The 18,780-nt window shown below is 42.5% G+C and overlaps 1 protein-coding gene and 1 non-coding gene across 3 annotated transcripts in view; both read left to right on the forward strand.

The window, feature by feature from the left end:
* STX12 (syntaxin 12) overlaps nt 1-11,990 on the forward strand; it is a 49,182-nt gene extending 37,192 nt beyond the window's left edge. For both annotated transcript variants that reach the window (XM_032301045.1, XM_032301046.1), the window contains 4 exons: nt 1,519-1,624; nt 7,105-7,177; nt 8,284-8,366; nt 10,470-11,990. In XM_032301045.1, coding sequence (XP_032156936.1) covers nt 1,519-1,624; nt 7,105-7,177; nt 8,284-8,366; nt 10,470-10,568 — 361 coding nt within the window. In that variant the 3' untranslated portion in view covers nt 10,569-11,990. The remainder of the gene's footprint in view (nt 1-1,518; nt 1,625-7,104; nt 7,178-8,283; nt 8,367-10,469) is intronic.
* A 1,134-nt stretch (nt 11,991-13,124) lies between these two features.
* On the forward strand, nt 13,125-13,230 carry LOC116566700. Its single transcript, XR_004275981.1, has one exon. It is a non-coding gene; the product is annotated as a U6 spliceosomal RNA (small nuclear RNA).
* The last annotated feature ends 5,550 nt before the right edge of the window (nt 13,231-18,780 follow it).

The following is an 18,780-nucleotide window of genomic DNA, read 5'->3' on the forward strand; positions in this document are numbered from 1 at the left end:
ATATACAAAAATTAGCTGGGCATAGAGGCGGGACCCTATAATCCCGGCTACTGGAGAGGCTTAGGCAGAAGAATCACTTGAACCCAGTGGGTGGAGGTTGTAGTGAGCTGAGATTGCATCACTTCACTCAGCCTGGATGAGAGTGAAACTCTGTCTCCAAAAAAAAAAAAAAAAAAAAAAAAAACCCGGGCACAGTGGCTCATGCCTGTAATCCCAGCACTTTGGGAGGCTGAGGCGGGCAGATCACAAGGAATCAGAATTTCGAGACCAGCCTAACCAATATGGTGAAACCCCATCTCTACTAAAATACAAAAATTAGATGAGCATGGTGGTGCATGCCTGTAATCCCAGCTACTCAGGAGGCTGAGGCAAGAGAATCGCTTGAACCCAGGAGGTGGAGGCTGCAGTGAGCCAAGATCACACCACTGAACTCCAGCAGCCTGAGTGACAGAGTGAGACTGTCTCAAAAAAAAAAAAAAAAAAAAAAGGAAAAGAAAAAAGGAGCCAGGCATGGTGGCTCAAGCCACTCATACCACTCTGGTAGTTTGAGGCAGGAGAATTGCTTGAGGCCAGGAGTTTGAGACCAGCCTGGGCAACAAAGCAAGACCCCTGTCTCTACAAAAAAAATAGAAAGAAGAAAAGAGTTATAACATTTCATTAGCTTTCTGTTAAGAGAGTTTTTTATGGGTTTTTTTTGTTTTGTTTTGTTTTGTTTTTGTTTGTTTTTTTTTAAGATGGGGTTTCACCATGATGGCCAGGCTGGTCTTGAACTCCTGACCTCAGGTGATCTACCCATCTCAGCCTCCCAAAGTGCTAGGATTACAGGCGTGAGCCACCGCGCCTGGCTAGGTTGTTTGTTTTTTAATAGAGATGAGGGTTTTGCTGTGTTAGTGTTAGCCAGGTTGGTCTTGAACTCCTGGCCTCAAACAAGCCTCCTGCCTTAGCCTCCCTAAGTGCTAGGATTACAGGCGTGAGCCACCCGGCCTGGCCTGTTAAGAGGTATTTAACCCAAAGCATAACCTCAGGGAAATTTCTGAAAATCAGGAGATGTGATTCTATTGAACCAGTTGGCAAGGCACTGATAGGTCACTTAGCTTGCTCTTCTCCACCCACTTTGTACTAAAGGTACCAATGCAGCTTGCATTTTGAGAGTGCCCTGGAAGGTGATAGGTCAGTATAATTCATTGAGTTCAAATCTCTGGCTACTTTCCTTGTCTGGCAAACCCCAGCAAGATTACAGAGTATACCCCTAAATAGAAACAGCCAAGAGTCCCATCCTTCATAATTCTGCTACATGTCCACTTTGCCCATGGAAGCTGAGTCTTTGTTTTCCTAGTATCATCAGCTCTTTGCTTCTGGATATGAAGAATGTGGCCCTCCAGGGCTTTGTATTGATAACAGAGGAGCGGAACCCTGGTAATGTCTTTACATAGGTTCTACTGGCAGTAGAGATGTTGGAGATATGTCTTGTTATGCCTTAGAGAGGAGAAATCACCTAAAGTGCTTGTCTCCCTGCAGCCATGAGGAGTGGAACCAGATGCAGAGCCAGGAGGATGAGGTGGCCATCACTGAGCAGGATTTGGAACTTATTAAAGAAAGAGAAACAGCAATTCGGCAGCTGGAGGTGAGAACCAGGTCATTCTTTTGTTTGACTCTGTGTCTCTGCAGGTATCTGGACTCTTTAGTTCACCTTAATTCTCTCAATGATTATGAAAAATCATAAAATGTGCCATTGTGTGATTTGTATTTTTTTCTGTCTCAATGTAATCATGATGGATTTTTGAACTGCTGCTTTTTTTTTTTTTGAGATGGAGTTTCACTCTTGTTGCCCAGGCTGGAGTGCAATGGCACAATCTTAGCTTACTGCAACCTCTGCTTCCTGGGTTCAAGTGATTCTGCTGCCTCAGCCTCCCGAGTAGCTGGGATTATAGGCATGTGCTACCACACCCAGCTAATTTTTGTATTTTCAGTAGAGACAGAGTTTTGCCATGTTGGCCAGACTGTTCTTGAACTCCTGACCTCAAGTAATCTGCCTGCTTCAGCCTCCCAAAGTGCTGGGATTACTGTCATGAACCACTGTGCCTAGCTAAAATATCCTTAAACCTGAGTTTTCTTCGGGTTAGTTTTCTTCAAAGGTAGAGGGCTGCCATCACTGGGATGGGGGGAGGAGAAAAGGCGGGAGAGAAATTTTGAGCTCCTCCTTGGCCTCCGTCTGCAGCAGTGGTTCTTAACCCTGACTGCACATGAGGATCACCTGGAGAAGATTTTTTTTTAATGCACCGGCTTTCATCCACCAGTAATTATTTGATGGGATAATGTGAAATTCCCACTTATTATATGTTAAAAACAGGCAAATATCTATAATTTTATATGGTTCAAAGTAATAATTTCTGGGCATGAGGCCATGGGCACAGGTATTTTTTTTTTTAAAGTTCCCCAGGTGATTATAATGTACAGCCAGGGTTGGCCACTGCCCTAGAGGCCATTACTGTCCATTACTGACCATTATTCTTTTCACCTACTGCTTCTAATTGAATTAATTGTCTAACATTAGGAATATGGTTTAGCACAATGGCTCACACCTGTAATCCCAGCACTTTGGAGGCTGAGGTGGGAGGATTGCTTGAGCTCAGGAATTCAAGACCAGCCTGAGCAATATAGCAAGACCTTATCTCTACAAAAAATAAAAAATTAGCCAGGTGCTGTAATATGCACCTGTGGTCCCAGCTACTCAGGAGGCTGAAGTCAGAGAATCACTTGAGCCCAGGAGATTGAGGCTGCAGTGAACCATGATCATGTCACTGCAGTCCAGCCTGGGCAACAGAGCAAGACTCTGTTTGAAATAATAATAATACTCTTTCCTTTAAAAAAAAAATTACAGTTGACTTTCCATATGTGCAGGCTTCACAACCTCAGACTCAAGCAATTGTGGATTGAAAATATTCAGAAAAAAAATTAAAAGTAACAATACAACAATAAAAAAAAATACAAATGTAAAAAGCAATACAAAGCTGGGCGCGGTGGCTCACGCCTGTAACCCTAGCACTTTGGGAGGCTGAGGTGGGTGGATCACCTGAGGTCAGGAGTTCAAGACCAGCCTGGCCATCATGGTGAAACCCTATCTTTTTTTTTTTTTTTTTTTTTTTTTTTTTGAGACGGAGTTTCCCTCTTGTTACCCAGGCTGGAGTGCAATGGCGCGATCTCGGCTCACCGCAACCTCCGCCTCCTGGGTTCAGGCAATTCTCCTGCCTCAACCTCCTGAGCAGCTGGGACTACAGGCACACGCCACCATGCCCAGCTAATTTTTTGTATTTTTAGTAGAGACGGGGTTTCACCATGTTGACCAGGATGGTCTCGATCTCTTGACCTCGTGATCCACCCGCCTCGGCCTCCCAAAGTGCTGGGATTACAGGCTTGAGCCACCGCGCCCGGCGAAACCCTATCTTAAAAAAAAAACAAAAACCAAAAACAATACAATGTAACAATATTTTATATAACACATTGTATTAGTTCAATACATCAATACATTACTAATACAATGTGTTATGTAAAATAGTAATGTAACATTATATAAATAATGTAGAGATGATTTAAAGTACAGGTGAGAATGTGCATAAGTTATATGCAAATACTATGCCATTTTATATCGGGGGCTTAGAGGGAGAGAGTCCTGGGACCAATGCCCTGCATATACTAAGGGATGAATACTGTTATAGCAGGGAGTTGGGTGAGACATATGGAGCTAAGGAAAGAAATGTAATGGATGCCAGGAGTACAGTGGATCATTTCATACTCAACAGAGGAAAGTCCAAATTCCTTAGCCAGGTTCAATTTTCATATCTAGGCATTTCCAAACTCTGACATACAAATTCTATGTATGGCAAAGCTAGGTTATTTGCTCTTTAACTGAGTTGGCTTTCTGTTTATATGACTTCTCCTTTGCTTTAAGGCACAACTCATGTCCTACCTCTTCTGCAAAGTCTTCCTTTTCTCCACACCTTTCTTTTTTTTTTTTTTTTTTGGAAGCAGTGTCTTGCTCTATCGCCAGGCACCAGGCTGGAGTGCAGTGGCACGATCTCGGCTCACTGCAACCTCCGCCTCCCATGTTCAAGCAATTCCCCTGCCTCAGCCTCCCGAGTAGCTGGGACTACAGGCACATGCCACCACACCCAGCTAATTTTTGTAATTTTTAGTAGAGATGGGGTTTTCACCATGTTGGCCAGGATGGTTTCGATCTCTTGACCTCATGATCCGCCCGCCTCGGCATCCCAAAGTGCTGGGATTATAGGTGTAAGCCACCGTGCCTGGCCTCTGCACCTTTCTATATCATTAATTCAGTCATTTCCTATACAGCACTATTTCTTCTTATTTATTTTATTGTGCACTTATTCTCCACCCCACCCCAGTTAGCTGTATTCACAGCAGCTAGCAGACTGCCCCAACTATGGTAGACTCTTAGCAAGTGACTGAAATGCTGACAAGACTTGCTTTAGCAGATAGTCTACTATAGCAGACTCTTAGCAAGTAATTGAAATGCTTGCCAAGTTTTGATTCCAATTACCCTTCAAACCTGGGAGTTCCCATCAAATTTCCATAGGGTCATGCCCCATATTAGCATCTCTTTTTTTTTTTTTTTTTTTTTTTGAGACGGAGTTTCGCTCTTGTTACCCAGGCTGGAGTGCAATGGCGTGATCTCGGCTCACCGCAACCTCCGCCTCTTGGGTTCAGGCAATTCTCCTGCCTCAGCCTCCTGAGTAGCTGGGATTACAGGCACTCGCCACCATGCCTAGCTAATTTTTTGTAGTTTTAGTAGAGACGGGGTTTCACCGTGTTGACCAGGATGGTCTTGATCTCTTGACCTCGTGATCCACCCGCCTCGGCCTCCCAAAGTGCTGGGATTACAGGTGTGAGCCACCGCGCCCGGCCCTAGCATCTCTTTAATAAGACAGGTTTCCATTGTCCTCCTTCTGCCTGATCATGAGTCAGCAAAACCCAAATATAGGTTGGACATGGTGGCTTACACCTGTAATCCCAGCACTTTGGGAGGCCAAGGCAGGTGGATCACTTGAGGTCAGGAGTTCGAGACCAGCCTGGCCAATGTGGTGAAACTCTACTAAAAAAACAAAAATTAGGGCTGAGCACAGTGGCTCATGCCTGTAATCCCAGCACTTGGTGGGAGGCCAAAGCAGGTGGATCATCTGAGGTCAAGAGTTTGAGACTAGCCTGACAAACATGGTGAAACCCCGTCTCTATTAAAAATGCAAAAATTAGCTGGGCATGGTGGCACATGCCTGTAATCCCAGGTACCTGGGAGGCTGAGGCAAGAGAATTGCTTGAACCTGGAAGGCAGAGGTTGCAGTGAGCCGAAATTGTGCCATTGCACTACAGCCTAGGCAACAAGAGCGAAACTCCGTCAAAGAAAAAAAAAAAAAAAGTAGCCAGGCGTGGTGGCCAACACCTGTAATCTCAGCTACTGGGGAGGCTGAGGCAGGAGAATCACTTGAACCTGGGGGTTGGAGGTTGCAGTGAGCTGAGATTGTATCACTGCACTCCAGCCTGGATGACAGAGCAAGACTCTGTCTCAAAAAAATTAAAAAGAAAAAAAGAATAGAACAGAAAGAAGGAAAGGAAGGAAGGGAGGGAGGGAAAAGAAGAGAAAGAAAGAGAGAAAGAAGGACAGAGAAGGGAGGGAAAGAAAGGGAAAGGAAAAGAAAGAAAAAGGGAGAGAGAGAGCCCGGGCACAGTGGCTCACACCTATAATCCTAGCACTTTGGGAAGCCCAGGTGGGTGGATCATGAGGTCAGGAGTTCAAGACCAGCCTGGCCAACATGGTGAATCCCCATCTCTACTACAGATACAAAAATTAGCTGGTTGGCCAGGTGCAGTAGCTCACGCTTATAATCCAAGCACTTTAGGTGGCCGAGGCGGGTAAATCAAGAGGTCAAGAGATCGAGACCATCCTGGCCAACATGGTGAAACCCTGTCTCTACTAAAATTACAAAAATTAGCTGGGCTTGGTGGCACGTGCCTGTAATCCCAGCTACTCGGGAGGCTGAGGCAGGAGAATCACTTGAACCCAGGAGGTGGAGGTTGCAATGAGCCGAGATTACACCACTGCAGTCCAGCCTGGCGACAGAGTGAGACTCTGTTTCAAAAAAAATAAAATTAGCTGGTGTGGTGGGCATGCCTGTAATCCCAGCTATTCAGGAGGCTGAGGCAGGTGAATTGTTTGAATCCAGGAGGCGGAGGTTGCAGTGAGGTGCGATTGTGCCACTGCACTCCAGCCTGGGCAACAGAGCAAGACTCTGTCTCAAAAAAAAAAAAAAAAAATAAAAAAGAAGGAGAGAAAGAGGGAGGGAGGGAAAGGAAGGAAAGAAAGAGAGAGAGGAGAGGGAAGGGAGGGAGGGAAAGACCCAAATATAGGGGATTTTGCCAACGTTCAGTTCTTCCACTGCTGTTAGGAAAACAAGCTGCAGTTCAGCCCACCAAGCTGTTTTGTTTTTACCTTCTTTGATCAGAGCAGCAAACAGGATGTAGTCCATTCTCCTTGGAACTCCTATCCACAAACCGTCAGCTTTTTGTCCATCAATTGGGAGTTAGTATAGGGCATTGTCCAGTGATGATAGAATCCAGCAATTCCTCACATAGTTCCAGAGTCAATCCCAGGGGAAAAGAGGCTCCTTACTTGTAGCTCCTCCTTGCATTTCTCAGATAGCATGATCTTGTATAAACATTTAAATTCTGTAGTCCACAGTCCCAGTAGTTGTCGTAGAGAGGCACTCACAGGCCTTTGTCACGAAAGGCCTAGCAGCCTCCACATAGGGCTATCACACCAGGAATTTGTCTATATCAGTACTCTAGCCTTCTTCTGTACTGTTTGACTTGGGGAATCTTACTGGTTCCCATGTAGCATGTCCAATTAAAGTTACTTGAAGGGTGAGGTTATACACCTTCTGTTTTACAATATTGGGTCGGCAGCAATAGATTATTTTCTGTTTATGGAGAAAGCTTGCTTTATATAGCCTTAAAAACACGTGTTAATAGCTAAACTTTAGGTACGTGAAGGAAACAAATCTTCTAACATTGTTTTTTTGTCTTCCTTAGGCTGACATTTTGGATGTCAATCAGATATTTAAAGATTTGGCCATGATGATCCATGACCAAGGTGATCTGATTGGTATGTATTATTGATACCTTTAACCTCAAGGTGAGTTGATAGTATTTGGCATGCACCTGTAATCCCAGCTACGCAGGAGGCTGAGGCCCAAGCATCACCTAGGAGTTTGAGGCCAACGTGGGCAACATAATGAGAATCTATCTATTAAAAAAAAGCAAGAAAAGGAGTTAGTCATATCTGCTATAGAATTAAAGTAAGTTTAGGAATGCCATTTTAAAAATTACCAAATTTATTTTTCTTAGTTTTCTTATGTTATCAAATGTAGAAATTAAAGTGAGGCCTTGTGAATATTCAGTCCCATTGACTTGTTTCTTTGTAAGTCTTTGTTTAGAGAAATAGCTGTCAGCTTCCCAGCTTTTATGTCTAACAAACTTGCAAAATTATGGGGTTAGTAACTCTTTTTTTAAAGCTTTTTAAAAAGCTTTCTACATGGAAAAAATTTCAAGTTTATTAAAAGTTGCAAAAATAGGCTGGGCATGGTCACTCATACCTGTAATCCCTGCACTTTGGGAGGCTAAGGCGGGAGGATCACTTGAAGCCAGGAGTTCAAGACTAGCCTGAGCAATATAGCGAGACCCTGTCTTTACAAAAAAATTAGCCAGCCATAGTAACATTCACCTGTACTCCTAGCTACTCAGGAGGCTGAGGTGGGAAGATCACTTGAGTCCAGGAGTTTGAAGCTATATAGTGAGCTATGATTGTGCCACTGCACTGTAGCCTAGGTGATAGAGTGAGATCCTAGCTCTAAAAAAAAAAGTAGCAAAAATAAAAATATTACAAGGAACTTCTTTATACCCTTTACCCAGATTTACCTCTTGTTAACATTCTACCCCATTTGCTTTATTATGTATTCTTTCTCTATGTGTATATACATAATTTTTCCTGAATCCTTTATGGGTGAGTTAAATACTTCCTAGCCCCCAAAAGTTTGATGTTTTTTTCCCCAAAGAATAGGGCTAGTCTCTTATCAAGGTAGTAACTTGATTTCATGTTGGATAGTTTGGATGGTGGTAGTGAAACCAGACCCATAACATCAGAAATCTGTTCAATTTGCAGTCTTGAAACATCTGAATGTGTTAAAACATCCTCTGTCCTTCCTTTTGCAGATAGCATAGAAGCCAATGTGGAAAGCTCAGAGGTACATGTTGAAAGAGCCACTGAACAGTTACAGCGAGCTGCTTATTATCAGGTAAAAGCGGGTACCAAAGAAAGTCATTCTGTGTTTTAGGCTTTTTAGGTTATCAGAGTACGTTGACATTATTGAGAACAGCTACAGACTTTTGCTTACATTTACCCAAAGGAAAGTAGTCATAATTGCAGTCCCAGTTCCATTTGTAGTATTTTTCTTTGCAGGTAGATCTACAAAAAATAATCAAACCTTGAATAAACTTACCAGAAGCCTCTTAACTGCAAAGCCAATCCTATAAACTAGCATGAGGCTGGGTGGGATGGCCAACGCCTGTAATCCCAGCACTTTGGGAGACCAAGGCGGGCAAATCATGAGGTCAGGAGTTCAAGACCACCCTGACCAACATGGCGAAACCCCATCTCTACTAAAAATACAAAAAATTAGCTAGGCATGGTGGCACAGGCCTGTTATCCCAGCTACTCGAGAGGCTGAGGCAAGAGAATTTCTTGAACCCAGGAGGTGGAGGTGGCAGCAAGCCAGGATCCCACCATTGCACTCCAGCCTGGGAAACAGAGCAAGACTCCGTCTCAAAAAAATTTTTAAAAATAAGCTAGCGTGATACCTAAATACGGCATAAGTCTAGTTTATATCCTGAACAACTGAATGTGTTTCAATTAGGATAGTAAGAAGTACAGTTAAAGTAGAAGATTTCATAGATATAAATGTTGACTGTTGCCGTAGAGGATGGACATAGAATCAACTTTGACTGCTATTTATATATGAATAAATAGGAGTAATTATTCTGGAACTATTCCTGTGATGTGAAATCTTTCTACATATTAGTTGAAACTCTGGTTTTTTTTTTGACTTACTCAGATCTTTATCTCAGCGTACAAATAATGTAAATGGAGTCCTTCTCATCTCCCTTCAATTTGGTGTTGCATGGCTTTTTAGAAATAAATCGCTTTTCAGCTATTTTCCATGTTCCTGGGATAGCTGTATTTTACTTGACAGTGCTCATAAAGAAATTTGTATTTAATAATAGTTTTCCTTTAAAAACTATGTGATGAATTTACTGTCCAAAAGTAAAGGAATAATTAGGTAAATTATATACATTCACGCAATGTTGTATATGGGAATTAAGAGATGTTTATGAAGAGTTTATAACAGAAAAATGTTTACACTAAACATTAATTGAGGAAAAACATCAAACATCATACAGTGTGATCCCAATTATATCAAATAATATACATAGATAATAAATCAGAAAGAAATACAATCAAAATGTCGACCCCTAGTTTTATTTGTGGGTGATTTTTTTTCTCCCTCTGCTTGCTGTTATTTATTATATTTTTATTTTTATTTTTTTAAAGTCGGGGTTTCACCATATTGGTCAGGCTGGTCTTGAACTCCTGACCTCAGGTGATCTGCCTGCCTCAGCCTCCCAAAGTGCTAGGATTACAGGTGTGAGCCACTGCACCTGGCGTATTTTTTTTTTCTTTTACAATGAACATAACAGTTTATACATATTATAAAATGTTATTAAAATACACATGCACAGATAACTTATTGCACATAATGCCTGGCAGCACAGGTATAGCTCCTTTGCAAAATTCTATGTGGAGACTTGGAATTAAAACTTTAAAACCTGCACTACTCAACTGGGCATGGTGGTTCACACCTATAATCCCAGCCCTTTGGGAGCTTGTAGGTGTGGATTACTTGAGATCAGGGTTCGAGACCAGCCTGGCCAACACTGGCGAAACCCCATCTCTACTAAAAATACAAAAACTAGCTGGGCATGGTGGCATATGCCTGTAATTCCAGCTCCTCAGGAGGCTGAGACATGAGAATTACTTGAACCTGAGAGACAGAGATTTTAGTGAGCCAAGATTGTACCACAGCACTCCAACCTGGGTGAGTGACTGAGTGAGACTCTATCTTAAAAAAAAAAAAAACCAAAACCAAACATACGAAAAACACTTGCGCTACTGCCTAGTGCTGTTGACTATTAAAATTTCTGGGAAAGTCTCTACATAACTTTGCATTGATAGAGTTAATCTTTAATTACAAGGAGGCAGATTTATGAAGCATTCTTGGAGTCTTAGACCTAAAAATTTTACTTGTTTCATGAGTGTCTTGTTTACATATTTCTTTCCTCAGAAAAAATCTCGCAAGAAGATGTGTATCCTGGTGCTTGTCCTTTCAGTGATTGTTGTAATCTTGGGACTCATTATCTGGCTAGTTTACAAAACGAAGTGATTGCCTCTGATCCTTCTCTCACTGAGCTGTTTTCACGGGCAGGTTGGAGTCTTGCCAGAACAAACTGATCACAAGAAGACAGCATACACCAGAACGTCCTGTAATAATTTAGTTAGAAACTAACTACTAACTAGTCTTTGGAATTAGTGACCTATGGAGACAGTGTTTATCAATTTATTGATTTTATTTCTCAAATTAGGAATTAACTTATGTGGATTTTGCTTTCTCTTGTATTCTGATTGCCCTTCATCATCCCAAGTGTTTACTGAAAATTCCATTCTAGATATTCTTGTTTTGACAAATGACACTACAGTCTTGTAATATTATCTTTTATGTATATACAAAATTTACCTTTTGACTAGCATCTGAGATAGAATTACTTTCTGGCACCCAGTATATTGGAGTCTTTCAGAAACTGTATAATAGGCCAGCAGTTTTTATTATTTAACATTTCCATTTGAATTTCTAAGAAGCCTATTCTCTATCTATTTGGAAAGATTTTAGTACTATATTTAATTGAAAGGTAAAAAATAGTACATGTGATCCAGAGTAAATGAGAAGTCTCTATCTGAGCTGGTCAGTTACTGGAGTACATGTTACTAATCTGGGTTTAAAGTTTACTTCTTCATTATCTGCTAGTGTATCCACAGCAGTTCATCCTCATCCACACTAAGCCATCTTGTTAGCTTTTTAAAGAAGTTAATTTAATTAACATTACTATACTCTATGGGGTCCCTCTCCCACCTGTCTGCATAGAAAGGGAGAATTAGACATAGCATGCTTTTGAAAAGCAAGTAGGAATTGTTGGGAATGATTTAATCTTTTCGTCGTTGTTCACTTGTGGTTCTACATTCCTGGTGAATGATGAATGTTGCTGTCAAAGTGCTGCCCCCTACCTTAATAGGGGTTGCTGGGCATTTGAAGACAGGAAGATTTTTAAAGGTAGATTGAGGTTGGTTTAAAATTTAGTCCTGTGAACCAACAATAAAGCAAAGAACAGGTTCATTTTTGTAAATAATACTGGTTTTGAATAGTGATATTAGACTTAACCTAATTTATAAACAAGAGATTAATCTCTCTCCATGCATAGTTTTAGGCAAAAAAAGATGTTTCAATAAAATTGCTGTCTTGTAATATAAATGTCGTCCACTTCCCTTTTTCACAGGCCTAGAATAGTTAAAGGGAACAATTTGTTTAGGCTCCCAGATAAATGTGAATCTGGCCAACAGCTTTGGTTCATCCTTTAGTGAATTAGAGGATTTGGTTACCCTGAGTATATTTATATTCATTTCTCCTATGGTCCTTCTATTATTATATTTAATCTTCTAAACTAATGTGAACAGTAGGGAAACAAGGGCCCAAATGCATAAGTTTCTTTGCACTCTTGCACTTACTTAATACAAATAAATGTTTTCTAAAGCTTTTGTAGTATGTTTTTATGAGTTAACATCCTAAGAAGGTAGGTATTAGGTAATGTGCTATTATGAGAAAAACTGAGACTTGCAAGAAAACTGGAGACCAGGTGAGGGTTGGTTTGGGGATGGAATAGGTGTTGCAGCCTTTCCTTGAAAAATAGTGTAGAGATTGCTAGGCCTGATGGCTCACACTTGTAATCGCAGCACTTTAGGAAGCTGAGGTGGGAGGATCAGTATATCAGGATATGTCTGAGCCCAGGAGTTCAAGACCAGACAGGGCTATATAGCAAGAACCTATCTCTATTTTTTTTTTTTTTTTTTGAGACGGAGTTTCGCTCTTGTTACCCAGGCTGGAGTGCAATGGCGTGATCTTGGCTCACTGCAACCTCCGCCTCCTGGGTTCAGGCAATTCTCCTGCGTCAGCCTCCTGAGTAGCTGGATTACAGGCACGTGCCACCATGCCCAGCTAATGTTTTTGTATTTTTAGTAGAGACGGGGTTTCACCATGTTGACCAGGATGGTCTCGATCTCCTGACCTCGTGATCCACCCGCCTCAGCCTCCCAAAGTGCTGGGATTACAGGCTTGAGCCACCGCGCCCAGCTCTATTTTTTTTTTTAAATGATTTTTTTAATTTAAAAAAGAACAAGATAGAGCTGTTGGGGTGGCACAGTGGCCCAGGGAGCAGCTTCAGAGATAGTTCCTTGGTTCTATGATCACTGACCTTTTAACTCCAAATTACAGTTGGACTTGGATACATCATTTGTAACATTCCAGGAAAGAAAAACGTCTTGTTTGTGAAAAACAGTTTGCTGCCTGGCTCAGGAGTTTAACTTGCAAAGCAAAAAAAAAAAAAAAAAGAAAAAAAGAAAAACAGTTTGCATTTGGGTAAAAGAAAGTGACCATGTTCTGTAATACTGTATGACCCAGTGGTGGTTATAATGGTGATCATGGAGAGCAAATACGAACTTGGCTTAGATTTTAAATGGCCTAGAATTTGTAGTAGTTGCCAAAGAGGTTCTCCTAGGTGGTCCTAATAAACCTATTCACAGAATTCTTATCTGTGCCTTGATTATCATTGGGAGCATCATGATCTAGGACAGCAGTTAACATGGCTTCACATTAGAAACTAAAAACATACAATGCCCACTTTGGGGGCACATATATAAAATGGGAAAAATACAGAGAAGATTAGCATGGCCCCTGCACCAGGATGACATGCAAATTCTCTCTCTCTCTCTCTCTCTCTCTCTCTCTCTCTCTCTCTCTCTATATATATATATATATATATTTTTATATTTTTTTTTAAAGACAGGGTCTCACACTGTTGCCCAGGCTGGAGTGCAGTGGTGCAGGCTCAGCTCACTGCAACCTTCACCTCCTGGGTTCAAGCGATTCTCATGCCTCAGCCTCCCAAGTAGCTGGATTACAGGTGCTCGCCACCACACCCAGCTGATTTTGTGGTTGTTGTTGTATTTTTAGTAGAGACTGGGTTTTACCATGTTGGCCAGGCTGGTCTGGGACTCCTGCCCTCAGGTGATCCACCCACCTCGGCCTCCCAAAGTGCTGGGATTATAGGCATAAGCCACTGTGCCTGGCCAAAGTGCTCTGTATTTTAAAAAAATATATTATCTATGCTGCTCTTCTTGCTAAAAAATAAAAAAATACCAATGCCTAGGTCCCCCAACTCCAAGATTTTAATTTAGTCTGGAGTATAGCTTGGGCATAGAGATTTTTTAAGGCCCCAGGTAATTCTTACCTGCAACTGTGGTTGAGAAGCATTGGTTTGGACGTCAAAATCTAGACTGGGGTGCAAAAGACCTTAGCTCTGCCATTAACTTGCTGAGGGTATTTGAAAAAGTCACTTAACTTATAGGCCCCAAGTTTTTTCAGTAGCTCTTTTCCAGCTACAAAATTCTCTGATTATAGAGACCCACGGGAGTTTAATGTGAGCATACAAATTGTATTTCTGCCTCTATGTTCCTTTCATTTTCTCATCCCCTTTTCTACTTCCTTTATGCAATAAACTGCGGTACTGTATAAGGTAAAGTAGAAATGTTACTCTGGCTACTTCATCTAGGAATGTTCCAGAATAAGAACTTGCTAGATGCTACACAGTTGCTCCCATGGGAGTGTATGTCTCTGTGCGTGTATGTGTATGTGTTCGTTTTGCCAAGGGGTAGGAATGGGACTGTTCACCCATGGCAATGCAAAATATCAAAATAAAATTACTGTTTAGTCTGTGTAATGCAAAACATTCTGAGCCTCTTCCATTCAGTATTTTTTTCTATTCAGAGACTGTCCTCAGTCATGGGAATGCAGCTTTTGCTTTTGGTCACTAATTGCAGACCAGAGCCAAACTCAGATCTCAGTCCATCCTGTTCCCTAAAGCTGGGAATCACCTGCTGCTTCCTTGCTTTTCAAAGCATAGTTAGGGCTGATTTCAGTGACTCATGCCTGTAATCCCAGCACTTTGGGAGAGCAAGGTGGGTGGATCACATGAGTTCAGGTGTTCGAGACCAGCTTGGCCAACATGGTGAAACCCTGTCTCTGCTAACACCTGAGGTTAGGAGTTCGAGACCACCGTGGCCAACATGGTGAGACCCCCATCTCTACTAAAAATACAAAAATTAGCTGGGCATGGTAGCAGGCACCTGTAATCCCAGCTACTCAGGAGGCTGGGGCAGGAGAATCACTTAAACCTGAAAGGTGGAGGTTGCAGTGAGCCAAGATCGTGCCATTGCACTCCAGCCTGGGTGACAAGAGTGAAGCTGCATCTCAAAAAGAAATAATAAATAAGAATACAAAAATTAGCCAGGTGTGGTGGTGTGCACCTGTAATTCCAGCTACTCAGGAGGTTGAGGCAGGAGAATAGCTTGAACCCGGGAGGCGGAGGTTGCAGTGAGCTGAGATCACACCATTGCACTCCAGCCTGGGAGACAAGAGCAAGACTCCATCTCAAAAAAAAAAAAAAAAAAAAAAAAGTTTTTAAAAAGTTTTCTGGCAGGGTGAGGTGGCTCATAGCTATAATCCCAGCACTTTGGGAAGCAGAGGCAGGTGGATCACCTGAAGTCAGGAGTTTGAAACCATCTTCACCAATGTGGTGCAACCCTTTGTATGTGGTGGCACATGCCAGTAATCCCAGCTACTCGGGAAGGTGAGGCAGGAGAATCGCTTGAACCCAGGAGGTGTAGGTTGCAGTGAGCCGAAATTGTGCCACTAGGCGAAATTGTGTCAGCCTAGGTGACAGTGAGATTCTGTCTCAAAAAATAATTAAAAATAAAAGTTTTCCGATATCAATATGCCCCAAATGTCTTTAGATCTTATTCTAAGGAAATCTATCAAAGGCTAAGATGCTAATCTCTTTATTGAGATACCAAAATTCAAAGGTAGCTAGTGCATCAGTCTTTCTATTTTAAAAGGTTAAGGACCTAGATTGCTGCCGTCTAGTTTGCTGGTATATACTGACATCATTGATACCCAAACAAAGAGCATTTTGCTTTATGAGGGTGTAAGTAAGCATAAAGTGCCAATACATCAGAGGCCAGTGTGAATATCTGCTGTGCTAGAAACAGAACATGGCCAAGGAGTAAAGAATTAGAAGGGTAAGATGTAGCTTTTAGGTTTCTTGGGTCTATAGTCAGCACTACAAGGATCACACAAGCTGAGAAATTGAAAGACAAAGTTGACATAAGATGCTATCAGGTCACTGCTAGCTAGATATGGCTTCGACACCACATTATGCCTGAAAGGAGCATAGAACCTCAAAGGCCCACACAACTTCTGTAGATAAAAGTATCTTGTTCTAGGGGCCGGGCGCGGTGGCTCAAGCCTGTAATCCCAGCACTTTGGGAGACCGAGGCGGGTGGATCACGAGGTCAACAGATCGAGACCATCCTGGTCAACATGGTGAAACCCTGTCTTTACTAAAAAAATACAAAACATTAGCTGGGCATGGTGGCGCGTGCCTCTAATCCCAGCTACTCAGGAGGCTGAGGCAGGAGAATTGCCTGAACCCAGGAGGCGGAGGTTGCAGTGAGCCGAGATCGCGCCATTGCATTCCAGCCTGGGTCACAAGAGCGAAACTCCGTCTCAGAAAAAAAAAAAAAAAAAAAAAAAGTATCTTGTTCTTTTCTGTCAGACTCAAAAACTTTTGGGATGAATTCCTTCTCAAATATCATGTCATTGTGTTCCAAGGAGGGGGACATAGGATTATTTCTGTTTTCTTGAAACCAAGTTTAGATTTAAATTTTTCCAATCAGCCTAGTCTTACTTTGGAATCACAAGGCTGAAAAGGAGGATATTAACAGTCCATTTGATAAGTGATCTGATCAGTTGCCATCCTTGCTGGGTAAGTTTATTGTGCTTTAAAGACCAGAGAAAAAGGTGTTTCTTCAGTCTACCTAAGAGTTGATAATCTTAAAATCCAAGTTAATGTTATATTGCAGTTATTTTTTTGTCTTGCTCCTTCTAAGTTATATTGCAGTTAAATATTGAGGCCTGGAGCCTTCATCAAGGCCAAAAATCTTTTGAATAGGCTGATTTTCTACTTTTTTTTTTTTTGAGACGGAGTTTCGCTCTTGTTACCCAGGCTGGAGTGCAATGGCGCGATCTCGGCCCACCGCAACCTCCGCCTCCTGGGTTCAGGCAATTCTCCTGCCTCAGCCTCCTGAGTAGCTGGGACTACAGGCACGCGCCACCATGCCCAGCTAATTTTTTGCAGTTTTAGTAGAGACGGGGTTTCACCATGTTGACCAGGATGGTCTCGATCTCTTGACCTCGTGATCCACCCGCCTCGGCCTCCCAATGTGCTGGGATTACAGGCTTGAGCCACCGCGCCCGGCCTGATTTTCTACTTTCATCAGTAACATAGAAGCAGTAGCATGGAAGCAAGAAAAGAACAAATTTCATCATAGATTCCTTAACTTGCTGAGCAGTGCCTTTTTCTGGGTGAACAGCAACTTTGAAATTGGTTTCTTTAAAAAAGGAAAAACTGGTCAGATAATCCTCCCAAGTCGTCTACAAAAGTAAAAAAAGAGGGGCCATCAGTTGCATGCCAATAATAAATATAATTACACCAACATCAAAGTGTGAGAGAGAATAATGGCTCATGAGCATGGCCTTTGGCATCATATAGGTTTAGGTTTGAATCCCACTCACCACTTGTAGGGTGAAGCTGGGCAACTCAATCTCTCTGAGCCTCTCCTCTGGAATTATAATAATACCTAACTCAAAAGCATTGTCAGGATTAAATGAGATAATCCATATAAAATACATATTTGCCCAGATAAGTGCTCAATAGACAATGCCATTACAACCAGAGGCCCTACTATGAACTCTTTCAGCCAGCTGGTGATCTAATGCAAGCCAGCGATCCTAATGCTTCCTTGCACTATAACCAAAAGGAAAAAATTACTTTTTTGAAAAAATTAACTGGCCAGGCACGGTGGCTCACGCCTGTAATCCCAGCACTTTGGGAGGCTAAGGTGGACAGATCACGAGGTCAGGCGTTCGAGACCAGCCTGGCTAACATGGCAAAACCCCGTCTCTACTGAAAATACAAAAATTAGCCGGGCGTGGTGGTGCGCACCTGTAATCCCAGCTACAAGGGAGGCTGAGGCAGGAGAAATGCTTGAACCCGGGAGATGGAGGTTGTAGTGAGCTGAGATCACACCACTGCACTGGTCTGAGTGACAGACCCCATCAAAAAAAAAAAAAAAAAAAAAAAAAAAATTAACCATTTGAGCCAAGCACAGTGATGATTTGGACCCCTGTTTTCTGACTGGACCTGCCTGCTCCTGGCACCAGCTTGTCCAGAGTTTTCATAAACAGACCAGGTTACCCCTAATGCAGATTCCCCGATAATCTACAGGCCTAGCTGTGGATTAGAAAAAGTGAGTAGGGTGCTCATCTAACCCTTCTCCTTTTTGGAGAAGGGTTAGATGAGGAGAAACAATAAGTAATAACTCCAATCTTCGAGTTTTGCCCTTTAGCGTCTCTTCTTTGAGGGCAAAAGCTAAAGGTCTTTTTTTTTTACATATTTTCACTTTTTAAATTTTTTTTTTTTTTTTTTTTTTTACAAAGACAGGGTTTCACCATGTTGGTCAGGCTGGTCTCGAACTCCTGACTTAGGTGATCCGCCTGCCTCGGCCTCCCAGAGGGCTGGGATTACAGGCGTGAGCCACCGCACCCGGCCAAGGCTGATGGTCTTAACCTGAACGCTGGAGGAGAATGTAGTCCCCAGATTTTTTTTTTTTTTTTTTTTTTTTGAGATGAAGTCTCACTGTGTTGCCCAGGCTGGAGTGTAATGGCGCGATCTTGGCTCACTGCAACCTCCGCCTCCTGGGTTCAAGCGGTTCTCCTGCTTCAAGCTCCCGAGTAGCTGAGATTACAGGCACCCGCCACCACGCCCGACTAGTTTTTGTATTTTTAGTAGAGATGGGGTTTCTGCATTTTGTCCAGGCTGGTCTCAAACCCCTGACCTGAAGGGATCCGCCAGCCTCAGCCTCCCAACGTGCTGGTTATAGGCGTAAGCCATCGCGCCCGGCTTAGTTCCAAGATTTTAGAGCCCAGAATCATTTACAGGAGGACGTAGGGGGAGACTGCCTCCCCTCCCTACAAAGCCCCTTTTCCTTTGACACCTCCTGGCCAAGGAAAACCCTAACCACTGGAGACTTCCAGAGACGTCCAACTTGTTCAAACGCTGGAAAAAAAAAAAAAAAAAAAAAAATCCCCAAATTTGCCCTGTCCCCACTAGAAGCACCTCCCCCCTACGTCCGTGCGTGCGTCAGCACGCGTA

Source organism: Sapajus apella, unplaced genomic scaffold (genome assembly GCF_009761245.1).
Source record: "Sapajus apella isolate SASKATOON/1434 unplaced genomic scaffold, GSC_monkey_1.0 scaffold43, whole genome shotgun sequence".
NCBI classification, from domain to species: domain Eukaryota; kingdom Metazoa; phylum Chordata; class Mammalia; order Primates; family Cebidae; genus Sapajus; species Sapajus apella.